The sequence below is a fragment of the Schistocerca cancellata genome, chromosome 9, assembly GCF_023864275.1.
Source record: "Schistocerca cancellata isolate TAMUIC-IGC-003103 chromosome 9, iqSchCanc2.1, whole genome shotgun sequence".
Lineage (NCBI taxonomy): Eukaryota > Metazoa > Arthropoda > Insecta > Orthoptera > Acrididae > Schistocerca > Schistocerca cancellata.
The window spans coordinates 23,148,175-23,160,633 of NC_064634.1; the positions used below are offsets into that span (position 1 = coordinate 23,148,175).

Consider the following 12,459-nt stretch of genomic DNA (forward strand, 5'->3'; position numbering starts at 1 on the left):
AAGGCCAAGACACCCTATCCTCATTCCTTCACAGCCTCAACATCTTTTCTCCCATCCATTTCACATGCTGTGCCTCAACACAGCGTGCCAATTTCTTGGACGCTGACCACCTTCTCTCTGGTGACTCTATTTGCACCTCTGTCCACGTTAAGCACATGAACTGCCAACGGAACAACTGTCATACCTTCCACACTAAAAAATCCCTCCCATACGGCTTGACCACCCAGGGATGGTGTATCTGCAGTGGCAATAACTCGCTTGTGCCCAGAGTATGCTGAGGTCTCACCAAGGTGTTCATAGACATGCCCTGTCCGCCAGACCTTGTTTACAATCAGCTCTCCTCGCACACCCCCAATCCTCCCACCACCCCCAAGAACCACCTACAAAGGAGTGTCCCCCTCATGACCCAATATCATTTCAGTTAGAACAACTGAATCTCATCCTTCATCAGGTCTCTGATTACCTATTGTGATGCCTTGAAATGAGGGGCATCCTACCCCAGATCCTTCTCACCCATTTTGAGGTAGTATTCCATTGCCCATCCAAACTCCACAACATCCTAATCCATCCCTATGTCGCATCCAAACCAACATCTTGCCCTAGGAATCATATTCCTCCTGAAGGCCCAGATGCAACACCTGCCCAATATACCCACCCAGCACTAGCTATTCCAGTCCTGTCACAGGTTTATACTACCCCATCAGAGGCTGGGCCACCTGTGAAAGCAGCCATGTTGTAGACCAGATCTGCTGCAATCATTGTTCAGCTTTTTACATTGGTACAACTACCAACCAGCTGCCTACCAGGATGAATGGCCACATTCAAACTGTGGCCAAGAGCAAAGTAGACCACACTGTAGTACAACATGCAGCTAAACACAGCATGCTTGATTTCAATGACAGTTTCACTACCTGAGCCATATGGATACTCCCTTCCAACAATAGCTTTTCTGAACTGCACAGATGGGAAATATCCTTAAAACACATTCTCTGCTCCTGAAATCATCCCAGCCTCTACCTGGCAGCATGCCCTCCACCCAACAGTTTCCACCCCTCTGTCCTATTACCTTCTCCCTATTCTCGTCTCCCACCCTCTGTTTGTTCTGTCCTTCGTCAGTGCGTGCACATGCCCCTTTCCCCTTCTCTGCTCCTCTCTTTTTTTCGCTCATCGTTCCCTCCCTTTCTTCTGCACCTGCCTGTCCCACAGCCTCCCGACACTGCACCTCTTGACAGTCCAGTCTCTGCATGCTCTACCAGACAGTGCTCTCCTCTGCCCCCCACCGATACCTTGCTATCCCTCCTCCTTCCGGCTCCCTCCAGACTGCTGCTTCCATGCTATATGACAGTTGCGTTCCGGTACAAGCTGCCAGACATGGTGATTTTGTATGCCTGAGGTGTGCTCGCTTGTGTGAATGAATGTATGTGTGTTTCCTTCTCTGAAGGAGGCTTTGTCCAAAAACTAACTATAAGTGTCTTTTTGGTGACTGACAGCAACTCGACGTGTCAACTTTACGGTGAGTAGTACTCCACCTTTTCCTTATACTGTAGACTGTTTAATTAGTAGTAATTCTACCTTTTACACAAATAAGTCTATTAACAGTGGTAATTCTCCCTGTTATTTGAAATAATCAACTTGAGATACATTTCTGTGTAAATCATGTACAGTACCATTTTCTCTCTCCACCACTAAACTAAATGTGTTATATTTGCCTTTATGTCTTGAACCGACCACATAACTCGTGTCAGTATTCTGCCCCAGACTCGGCAGACTCTTCACGACCGATTCTAACAAATGCTGTCTTTCACATTAATTGTGCTGCAGTTCAAAGAGAAACAGTGGTGGAAAAAAGGTATACTAAGGCATCAGTAAGAAACTCGTGTTAAGGGGCTCCGGAAAGGCTCAAAATCATGAAAAGTTCAATTTTTACTTTTTTGTGTTTTCTGAATCTGCAGACTATTACCTTTTAATAGATATATAATTTATTCAATTCCGAAGACTACAACTATTTTTAAAATTTTTTTGAAATGTGTTCTACATAGGCGTGACCCACTGTGGCGCTGTTAAACTGCTGTCAAATGGTGTTATTATTAACGTCCGTGTTCATGTACATTTTAGTGATGTGAGATAAAGTATGTGTTGTGGCTAACCTGTGATGGTTCAATATATATCGCTGGTGTGATTGTCGATTGTTTCATGTTTATTTACTCTGTCGTTATCTCGAAAATATTCGTAATTAATTCTGTTTCTTGAGTCTCTGTTTTGTTGAAGTATAATAATGAGTAAAAGTAAAGTTATTAGAAATCCTCTGAAGGCTTTTAAGAAAAGGAGAAATGTTGGAAAGCCAAAGGTATGTGTTATTACTGTAAACAATAAAGACGATAACCAAGTGAGTGAACCTAACCTCTCATGTACACCTGCCCATAGCAGTTAAACTGGGAAAGAAAATACTTCACACAAGAACCTTGGTTCAATGAGTGAAAACTATGAATGTTTTATAGGCGAATGGGATGTGAATGAAATATTTGATATGTCGGTTCTCAAAGGAATTTTTTCAAACTGTGTAAGATGTATTCATTGTAGTGAAGTTGGTCTGGAACTCTCCATAATAAAGCACGTAGGACTTGCTAGTGAAATACAACTGAAATGTGATAAGTGTTCATACATGACCACCTTTTGGAACAGTGTTGCAGTAACTGCAATTGAAGAAAATGGTAGCAAAATCTATGAACACAACATTAGATTTGTTTATTCCTTGCGTTCAGTTGGTAAGGGTGCTACTGCAGGTGCAATTTTCTGTGGCATCATGAATCTTCCAAATCCCCCAACCAAGTTTACGACCTATAATAAATTAATAGGGTCTAAAGTAGAAGGTCTGTATAGAATCTATGAAGAACGCTGTGGAAGAGGCAGTAATGGAAAATAATGGTAACAGAGATTTGACTGCAGCGTTCGATGGTACCTGGCATAAACGGGGACACACATCTCTTCATGGTGTAGTATCTGCCACCAGTATGTATACAGGGAAAGTTTTAGATGTAGCAGTAATATCAAAGTATTGTATATGTCCACAAAAATATAAAGGTACACATGAAAATAATTGCAAAGCTAACTATAGTGGCAGTAGTGGAGGAATGGAAGTGGCTGGTGTTGCCAGTATATTCCAGCGTTCTGAGGCGTGTGATAAAGTGCAATATGTTAATTACCTTGGTGATGGTGATTCTAAAAGTTTCAAACATGTTCAAGGACTGAAGCCCTATGGTGATGATGTTGTAGTGCAGAAATTTGAGTGTATTGGACACGTACAGAAGCGAATGGGAACAAGACTTCGGCGACTGAAAGCTTCGTACAAAAAACAAAAACTCAGTGATGGTAAAGGGTTGGAAGGGAAGGGAAGGTTAACTGACAGTGTAATTGACAAAATACAGAACTATTATGGAATGGCTATTAGGCAAAATACACAAAGTGTCGACAAAATGAAGAAGGCTGTTTGGGCTCTTTTTTTTTTTTCATACTTCTTCAACCGATGAAAATCCTCAACATAGCTTGTGTCCCAAAGAAGAAGACAGATGGTGTAAATATAACAAAGGATTGCTAACTGGTGAAGTGTACACTCATAAGCATAGTCTGCCTCATGCAATAATGGAGGTGATAAAACCTATTTTCAGAGACTTAGCAGCACCTGAACTGTTGAAAAAGTGTATTCACGGAAAAACTCAAAACCGCAATTAAAGTGCAAATAGTGTTATATCGTCAAGAATCCCCAAGACTGTATTTGTTGGAATAGAAACATTTCACTTTGGTGTGTATGATGCTGTTGCGACTTTCAATGATGGCAACATTGTAAGGTGCAAGGTATTTAGAAATATGGGAATGAAGATGGGTTCTAACATGGTATGAGCGATGCTTGCTTTAGACAAGGAACGCCTTCGGGCTGCAGACAGGGCTGTAAAGAGTCTAGAAATACAAGCAAGAGTAAACAGGAGGAGGAACAAGAGGAAGCTGGAGGAGGAGTTTGCAGAGGATGAAGATAATCCATCCTATGGACCTGGAATGCACTAAAAAGTTAATCCAATCTTTGTCGCTCGATTCCCAAAACTTTTATTTTCTCATACTAATTACATGTTTTCTAAGGATCTTCCAAACATATTTGTTTCAAACTTTCAGTAAATGTTACACAGTACCTTCTGCATAATTTAACACAGCCTTTCTCCAAAAAACTGTATATTTTTGAATATATAAATAAAAATTGCAAAAAAAGTTGTAAATTTTCATTACAATTGAAAAAAAATCATCTTTAATAACTGAACTAAAATTTTGTAAAATCCCTGTGTTAAGTTGTAGCCCATATTCCAATAAATAATCTGTAAAAAGTTCAACTTCCTACCTCAAATACTTTGTGAGGAAAGATGTAATTTATAAGCGTTATTTTAACATTGCAAGTATAGGGTGTTCCGGAGCCCCTTAACAAAATATAATAATTAAGAAACTAAGCTATGTTTTGTGATGAGATTAATTTGGAGGCTGATAGTAATCTGCCATGTCATACTGATTTAGGATAATTTTTCAGCCTTTTTTTTAAAAAAAATAATGAAGAATTCATGTTGCTGTTTGCCAATCAACATCGCAAGTCAGTTCCTCATATTGTTTCCAGGGGGCCTTCACACTCAGTTACTAGTAAGTTTCTACAGTGATCATACACTCAAATGCTCGTCCAAAGACTAATCAGAATTTTTAAGGTTTGAATGATATTTCTACCATTTAACTGTATTTCATATTAGTATCATGATTTGGGCCTTAAACCATTATCAAGTACAACAATGTTGGGTATAATTATATATTGTTAAGTGATGTCATCGTCAAGATCTGCTACTACTACTACTTCTACTACTACTACTACTACTATATATAGATCTTGTTGATGACTTCACTTAACAAATTCTAATTATAGCCAACACTTGTGTACATGATAATGGCTCAAGTTCAAAATCGTGGTAGTAGTATGAAATAAAGGACTTTGGTAAGTCAAATTGTGGAAATATTGTTCAAACATTATGACTATGGCCCAAAAATATGAAAAATATTAACAAAATTTATAAGTTTGTAGACATGGCAAACCATATTTTGGTATTTTTTTCTCCACATTCACACACATCTCGATCCATAAACCCTATCATGAAAGACAGCCATCAGGGAACAGGAACAAGCCAGGTTGTATATTAACAGGCAGAAATAGGCATACCAAGCTATTTCTGCTAAGTATACTACCAACAACTACACCTAGTGCCAGTCTACCCACATTGATAATTATGGGAATTACTCATAGATTACTAGCCTATATACTGGAAAGCACTCGCTCCTCCCCTCCTGCACTACTCAGCAGCTATTTCCATCCACTAATTCATACTAAGCATTTATGTAGCTTAACCAATTCTAAATTTGAGAGGACAGCCCAAAATAAACGTAGGGAGGATGCAGATACTCAATAGAGCTAGGTCACTCCCCACCACCCTTTGTCACTCTCTCATTCACTTCTTTCCGGTCCTCCCCCCCCCCCCCCCCCCCAATCCCCTTATTGTGGCATTCTGGGAATGAAATAATTATTTTTAGGATAGATCTTGCATGACAAGAGTAACTGTGTGTGTGTGTGTGTGTGTGTGTGTGTGTGTGTGTGTGTGTGTGTGAGGGGGGGGGGGGTGGTTATTTATGGTAGTGAGCTTGTGTACACATTGTGTGTGTGTGTGTGTGTGTGTGTGTGTGTGTGTGTGTGCGCGCGCGCGTTTTGTGTAATTGAGAATTCTGGACCACATTTGACTTTGGTCAATGCATTTCAAATTTATTGCTGTCACTACATTAAAAATGTTTCTATATTTTTATTCATGAAATTATTATGTGGATTTTTTCCTTACATCAACTTTAAATTTTCAGGTAAAGAGAGAAAGAAGTTTAGCATAAGAATTCCACGAATTAAAGGAGTGTTTACTGGAACTGGTGACTTGTTTGCTGCACTGTTTCTTGCTTGGATGTACCACAGTGATGGAGACACAAAGTTGGCCCTAGAGAAAACAATTGCCACTCTCCAAGGTGTCCTCCACCGCACACATGAATTTGCAGGAGGTAAGTTTAGTAGAATTACATTGTCATGATAAATAGATATTTCCCAACCCCTCGCTCTCTTTCTTTCTTTCTCTCTCTCTTTCATCCCCAAGGAAGTAACTACTAGTTCCAAAAGCTAGGATAATGTGATCACTTTTATATGTATATATGGGCAGTACTGAACATTTTGCTTCCTGAACATAATTACAGTACAGCCACAATTAACCAAAATAAAGCAGGGAAGCCATTTTGAATAACAGTTTTTCAGTTAAACCATTAACATTGAATATGTACTACATTATTTTGTATCATAATCACAGTACATGTTGTTGAAAAGTTTTGGTGATCAGACAAAATCAAAAATATCTTTGTAGGTTCGCTTATGTTCTTTATTAAAGGTAAAATTACATTTTTGGAATTACAGTATATTAATTTATGGTATACTGTACTTAATACTTTGTAAAATGTAAATTTATAATTTACTCTTTCAATACACCCTGTAATTTATGTTTGTTTCTTGTGTCCCTCCACGCTTCCAAGCAGCGATTTCCCACCATCGTTTCATAAGGAAAACATCAACGAGCATTGACTCATTGCATTGTTGAACTAATCGTAGGACAGCCTGTAACAATGACATGTGCTGTAATTTCTGAGTTATACAATACCCAGAAGATTTTTTGAAAGAAACATTCTTAATGTAGGCTTACCTCTAGTACTCGAAAACCGTCGCCAGCTGTCACTCTTATCATCCACGTCACCTACTTCAGGCTCTTAGATAGCGTCATTATTTGAATGCAGCACTGTTTCTACAGTGTGTTGGTCTGTGATTTCTTGCACGTTGTCCACAACAATGCATTCATCCATATCTTGCATATCTATGTCTTCACATCTAGGAATTCTTTTTCTCATATCTGACAAATTTTCAAAATTCTCTGAGTCATCTTCTTCAAGCCCATCATACAGTTCGTTCCAGCTCCTTTGAAGAGTTTATGGTTTCACATTATCCAAGATTGGTATACACCAACAAATTGTGTGTTTCATATTTACTGCCTTCAGTGTATCACTCTTTTGTGTGTGTGTGTGTGTGTGTGTGTGTGTGTGTGTCACTATCTTGCAGGATGGTGCTAAAATAAGCCATGGTAGTGACATTTAAATGTCACTATTATGCCATTGTCCAGTGTCTGAAGAAGTAGACCGGTAATATTTGGGGGAAGGAAACGCTCAACAGTAGCACCAATTTTTAGCTCATGAGGGCGCGTAGTCACATTATTCTGTTAATAACTTTTCAACTTTCAGTACAAAATGGTCTCTAAACCATTTGGCAAAGATTCACAAGACGCCCAGGGGTGTTTCTAGCGCTCTATTTAAAAAAACAAACTGGTAGTGCATTTTGGGCAACAGCCTTCAAGGCATAAGATTTTTTCAACCTCCCAATACACTCTGAGGCCAGTCTTCATGTGTGAGAAGTGTTTGATGTCAAAAGAACAGTTAGCCATTCTTTTTTCATTTTGTGTCCTGGGGCAGATGTTTCTTTTGAGGAAGCTAAGGATTTTGTAGGAAACAACTTGAAATTAACTCCTTTCTAAGCAGAGTTGTAAATTAACATCAGCCACATCTGGGTCTGTAGATAACTTTTCTCCAATACATTCAGTTGTTACAGCTGTTCTTAAACATGTCTAACCTGTGAAGAAAAATATTTTCATTCCTCACCTAAAAACTTGGCTAACATTTTAGCTTTTTATTGCAATATCAAAGCTTGCCTTGTTCTCATTGTTGGACGAACCAAAGATAGAGAGCTTCACATGCTGTTTCAAAGTCAGATGTTTTCAGTATGAGAATTTATCAAAGATTGCTGTACGTTTCAACTTCCCCCATTCTGAAATGGTAGAAACATCATCTCATTAATTAGCGGCAACATTTTTCAATAAACTTCCTTTTCTAGATTGATTAATGGCAGCTTATTTACCAGCTAAGGTAATCGCAACACACTACCAATTAGTCACCATAGCACAAAAATACACCACATGCAATAGAAGCAAACAACCACTATGGTAAAATGGTTTAATATTGGCAGCTTAGGTTCATGAGACCAGTAGGATGGTGGGTGGAGAACCCACTTGAGGTCAGGCATTGACCTCTCCACTGCAACTGCAGTCCAGCTCACTTGTCATGAATTATTTTCATCCCGTACAGGTTCTTCTTATTTTATTTTATTTTTTATTTGTGATTTTCAGAGGTCTTTCAGATAACCCTGATTTTGGTTGACCTGAGTTCAGTTTTACTGTAATGATCAGCAGTTCTGGCTCATATCTATACTGATTTTACATATTCATTCATTCCATTCTTATAATGGAGGAGCATTTTAAAGAATGCGATGAAAGTCAAGATATACAGTAATGGAGAGAAGTTGTATCAGAAACCTCCTGTGTGGGATTTATAAACAGTTTATTACTATTTACTAGCTCAATTATATTTATGCTTACATAGTCAGTGAATAAATATATGGAATTTACAATGAAATTCATCCTGTCTGTTTGAACAAACAGCTAATGTGACACATGAAAATAAAGAAAACTGTTCATTCATGCTTCCTGCTTCTTTCTTCAGATGTTAAAAAAAAGCATAGCATTTTCTTGTGCTACCTCTTCTTTCTACCACATGTTGCATGTATACCTGTACTCTGAAAAGGTATTGTAAATGAACTTACTTCATCACATGCATATCCCGTGTGTGTCCCTCTTTGTTTTGTCTCATTATGACAGACCTTCTAAGACCACAGTTCCACACTAGTGCAAGATGTGCTCATCTTCACACAGAGACTCTTATTAAACAATGAAAAATCCAGGAAGGAATGTAACAATATTATGAAAAGGAAAGTTGCTACTCACCATATAGTGGAAATTCTGAGTTGCAGATAGACACAACAAAATGACTGTCACAAATAAGATTTCGGCCAGCAAGGCCTTCATCAAAACTAGACGACACACACACTTACGCAAATGCAACTTGCACACACATGACTGCAGTCTCTGGTAACTGAAGCCACACTGTGTGTGTGTGTGTGTGTGTGTGTGTGTGTGTGTGTGTGTGTGTGTGTGTATTTTTGACAAAGGCCTTGCTGGCCGAAACCTCTTTTTGTTGTGCCTATCTGCTACTCAACATCTCTGCAATATGGCAAGACTCTATTTGTTTCCTCTCTTCAGTGCTAATGACAGTCAGTGGGCTTGCTTCCTAATCAAATGATTGATTAAAGCTTCTTGAGTGACAGAAATTTCCTATAAAATAAACCTTCTCAGGCTTAGCCGTGTCAGGTGGTCATAAATCCACGACTATTCAGCCATGCATTCCTCAAACAATGGAAAATGGTAACTGACCATGCATTCAACACAGTCATATAAAATAGTTCTCAGTAATGACTCTTTGCCTAGTAGGCTGCATATGAATTCTACTGAATGAAATTGCCTTCATAGTTATATCTACTCTCCAGTTTCTTCTTTCAGTACATAGAATAAGTATGTTGAACTATACTTGATTAGCTGCTTGTGTCAGTCATCGGAGTCACAAACTGTCATTGTTATGTTACCTTCACCGCCCGCGCCCCCCTCCCACAATGCACATTGTTACAATCCTGGTAGGTTCCTTCACCTAGTTACCTGTCACCTGTGACCTAATTACTGTAACTCTTCCATGAACTGACGGGGGTTAACTTCAAACATTGCCACCAGAAACTGTAAAGAAATGTAAAGAAAAATGTACTGCATTACCCTAGTCACCAAATCTCTAGTTACAGAGATTATTTTACAACATCTGTTCCTGAAAAACAGATATTGTAAATTAAATTTTCTAATACATGCCTAGAAAGGCAAAACGGTGATAACAACATTGCTCTCTATTCCTTTTAATCTCATTCTCGCTATTCTGGTAATCCAAGTAATGTTGCAAGCATGTAGTCAGTGTGGCATATGGAGGTTCAGATCAGTGCAGGAAGGATGCGCAGATAGCCAAAGTGGTTAAAATGACCACTCATTATAAGTAGGAGACCAGAGTTCGAGTCCCACTCCGGCACAAATTTTCATCTGTCGCTAATAGGTAGATATCTATACCTAATACAGCCAATGTCAAAGAATTTGCAATCGGTGAATGAATTTTGTAAAATCTGTAGTTATATTTGAGCAATAGTTAATAATACTATTGCTTCCCTATTTTCAGATAATGGTCCAATGTCCAAATAAATTTTGGTAGTTTTACACACACCATCCACAGTTTTACAAATCTCCCTGTATGGAATAATAATAATCATTATCATCATCATTTCTTATTGATTTGGCCTGCTAAGGACCACATGAAATAACTTATGTCTTCTTTCTTTTCTCCTTTCTTTCTTTTGAGTAGCTTTTCATTCTTTCCCAGTGTTTCTCTCTTCTTTCTTTGTCAATATTGCACTTGTCTTTTTCTTTGTTTTCTCACGGGAGCTGTGAGGTCAGATGCCAGTTGCATTGCAGTACTAAGGCATTACTGTCATAGCCTTGCAGCCAAATAACAGTCCACTCTTTCTGATGTCACACATGGTCAGCCCTGTCCTGGTCTCTGGGACACAGTTTTGGTCTCTCTAAACTGTCACCTTGTCTGAGAAACAGCAGAATGATTCGCATTAAGCCACCATGCCTCATCAATTTGTGACTCTTCTGCTTCCATTCTCCCTCCACAGCAGAGTGTCTGTAGGTGTCTTCTCTGTGCCATACTGCACCATCTGTGACTGTGTACACAATGATTGTGGATGCGGGACTACCCTGCAACAGTAACCTGCTTGATAGGTGCCTGACGTCATTGCTTGTGTGGTTGTCTGTTGATCAGAATGCCATCTTCCATCTAGAACACAATCGTAATGATATCTATAGACAGTTTGTATGATTATATTGTGAATTAGACACAGGGTGGGAAAATAGCACTTTGTTGTTTTAATTATGGACACCAGTGTAAATAGAATTACTTCCTTTTAAAATTTTAATTTCCTTGAATTTATTTAATAAAAAAAAAAAAAACAGTAAAGCATAATGACCATTTACACAGTTAAAACTTATTTGAATTTCCTTGATCGGAAAAACCAAAAACCGTAATAGTTATTTACACAACTCAGTACAGCAGGCGCAATTTTCTACTGACAAGTAAATAGTAATTAAAAAATTTTTTCAAATTTATATCCACACAGTGCCCACCAGGCAGTGAAATCATTTCGCATACTGTCACAATGAGGTAGCATTAACAACCTTTAAGATTACTTTAAATTACCAACACCTGACAAGTATTAGTGAATTCCTTTTTACTGCAGCTCGGTTGACAACAACTCAGGTGCCAGAGTAGCTTCAGCCCCGATAAGTCGACAAGCGTCACGCACTATACAGTGGCAAATGGCGTCCTACTAGTACTACTGACAGTGTTCACAGGAGATCCACGAATGTTGCATTATGTCAACCGTTTCATTAGGTAATCTGAAAACAGCTGTAATTAGTTCCTGCAAACTGATATCATTAAGTGCAGATACCCACAGGATTTTACCAAGTTGCAAGAAAATTACAAGACTACGTAGTCTTACACAGATAATTTTATTTTTAAAAGACACAATGGTCACACATTATAATTCAGTCAGTCTTATGGCACTAGAACTTTACACGAGTCTCAGATACCACTGGACACAAAATTAGCTGAGACATTGTGTGCTAACAACATGAGTAAAACAACTAATGCCTCTTCAAATAAAAAAAAATAAAAATAAAAAAATAGAAGTATAAGGATATCCCTTCAGATACTTAAATATCTGTTTCTACATAAATCTATATTTGAATATTTGTCACTGTAATGCGAGCCTTTACTGTCTCTCTGCTTATATCAATCAGAAATTCCTTATTCCACAGTCATCTACCAAGGCGTGATGTATGACATACATATAAACAGAAAGGTTATGGTGAAGTTAGAAATTGCTTGATCATCATCATCATCATCATCATCATCATCATCATCATTTAAGACTGATTATGCCTTTCAGCGTTCAGTCTGGAGCATAGCCCCCCTTATACAGTTCCTCCATGATCCCCTATTCAGTGCTAACATTGGTGCCTCTTCTGATGTTAAACCTATTACTTCAAAATCATTCTTAACCGAATCCAGGTACCTTCTCCTCGGTCTGCCCCGTCTCCTCCTACCCTCTACTGCTGAATCCATGAGTCTCTTGGGTAACCTTGCTTCTCCCATGCGTGTAACTTGACCCCACCATCTAAGTTCTGCAATCATCCTAGCTACTTTCATATCCGTAACCTCAACCTTGTTGATAAGGTAACCTGAATCCACCCAGCTTTCGCTCCCATACAA

At 38.6% G+C, this 12,459-nt stretch overlaps 1 protein-coding gene across 2 annotated transcripts in view; it reads left to right on the forward strand.

The window, feature by feature from the left end:
* LOC126100334 (pyridoxal kinase) overlaps positions 1–12,459 on the forward strand; it is a 118,660-nt gene that overhangs the window by 75,969 nt on the left and 30,232 nt on the right. For both annotated transcript variants that reach the window (XR_007522150.1, XM_049910946.1), the window contains exon 6: positions 5,926–6,114. Coding sequence is in view for 1 of the 2 variants with exons in the window: in XM_049910946.1 (XP_049766903.1) it covers positions 5,926–6,114 (189 nt within the window). In the remaining variant the exon portion in view is untranslated. The remainder of the gene's footprint in view (positions 1–5,925; positions 6,115–12,459) is intronic.